The sequence below is a fragment of the Cucurbita pepo genome, unplaced genomic scaffold (genome assembly GCF_002806865.2).
Source record: "Cucurbita pepo subsp. pepo cultivar mu-cu-16 unplaced genomic scaffold, ASM280686v2 Cp4.1_scaffold003611, whole genome shotgun sequence".
Lineage (NCBI taxonomy): Eukaryota > Viridiplantae > Streptophyta > Magnoliopsida > Cucurbitales > Cucurbitaceae > Cucurbita > Cucurbita pepo.
This window is the reverse complement of record NW_019649614.1, coordinates 1-1036: the sequence shown is the minus strand read 5'-3', so window position 1 is coordinate 1036 and position 1036 is coordinate 1. Positions and strand designations below refer to the sequence as shown.

General features: G+C 41.4%; 1 protein-coding gene across 1 annotated transcript; it reads right to left on the bottom strand.

Moving 5' to 3' along the window:
• Positions 1 to 6: 6 nt before the first annotated feature.
• Positions 7 to 988, bottom strand: LOC111786958 (cysteine protease ATG4-like). Its single transcript, XM_023667141.1, has 3 exons — positions 557 to 988; positions 391 to 461; positions 7 to 309 (listed from the first exon to the last, which is right to left on the bottom strand). The coding sequence occupies exons 2-3, from the start codon at positions 431 to 433 to the stop codon at positions 92 to 94; spliced, it is 261 nt and encodes an 86-aa protein (XP_023522909.1). The 5' UTR covers positions 434 to 461; positions 557 to 988; the 3' UTR covers positions 7 to 91.
• Positions 989 to 1036: the final 48 nt, after the last annotated feature.

Sequence of the window (1036 nt, the reverse complement as noted above, 5' to 3'; positions counted from 1 at the left end):
AAGCTCAGGGGAACTTGGGAAGCAAGCCTGGAGCAATAATCAAGGAAGGATACCATCCCTTTCCCAGATTCCCAAACAGGTTCTATTTTCATCAAAGGAATTGCCAGTCATCCTCATGTGCCTCCTCCTCTTCGTTCGGCATGTGCACCATGCCATCAGTATCGCCCTCCGCTAACCTACTACAGTTATCCAATGCATTGCCCTGTCTCCCTGAATTCGTGGAATGTGTTTCAGCAACCGTGAACAATGGCGCTCCATCCGACTCGTCTGCCAACTTTGATGCCCGATAACAGAAATCATCGAAATCATCTGGCACCAGACAAAAATTTCAAAAGAATCAGGAAGCATCAATCAAGTTGTTATCCACGATTATGAAGCTAGAGTGCAAACCTTTGTCTCGACAATAAAATCCAATTGCTAGAGAAGGATCCATGGATTCTAAGGGGATGTGCCGGATAACACTACAGAAAACAATGCATTAACATATGAGAAACAAAAAGAATTGGCAAGCGAAAAACAGTAAACCACGAGACATTTATGATATGGAAAAACTCACTTGCAGTGATAAGAGGAAGTATCTGCGTCTAGGTCATCCTTGTCAATATTAACTACCTAAAATGGAAACATTGTTAGACAGTCATTATGATAACTTAGATTTATTTACAAATATGTCACATTAAATTATCCTGGAGAGAGACATGGAGACGTTTGTTTGGACAAGACATTATAGTATTCATTACGTTTTATCAATTTATTAGCTGAGTCCACATGCCTACAATGGAGCATTGAATCTCACCACCTCCCAAACCTCATCACACGAACTCTCCAACCCTTTTAAAATCCCATTGTTCCTCTCGAGCTAAGGGACATCTAATACTCTAACCCACCCTTTCTCTAACACGAATCGGTGAGTTTCAGCCACCAACACTTCATCCTGTGGCTGGAAATTAACAGCTCAATCTAGAACCATCCCACATCTAAAGTCAAACAATTCCTTCCTTAGAAGAGCCTCTTCACATAGGATTACTGGCAAAGT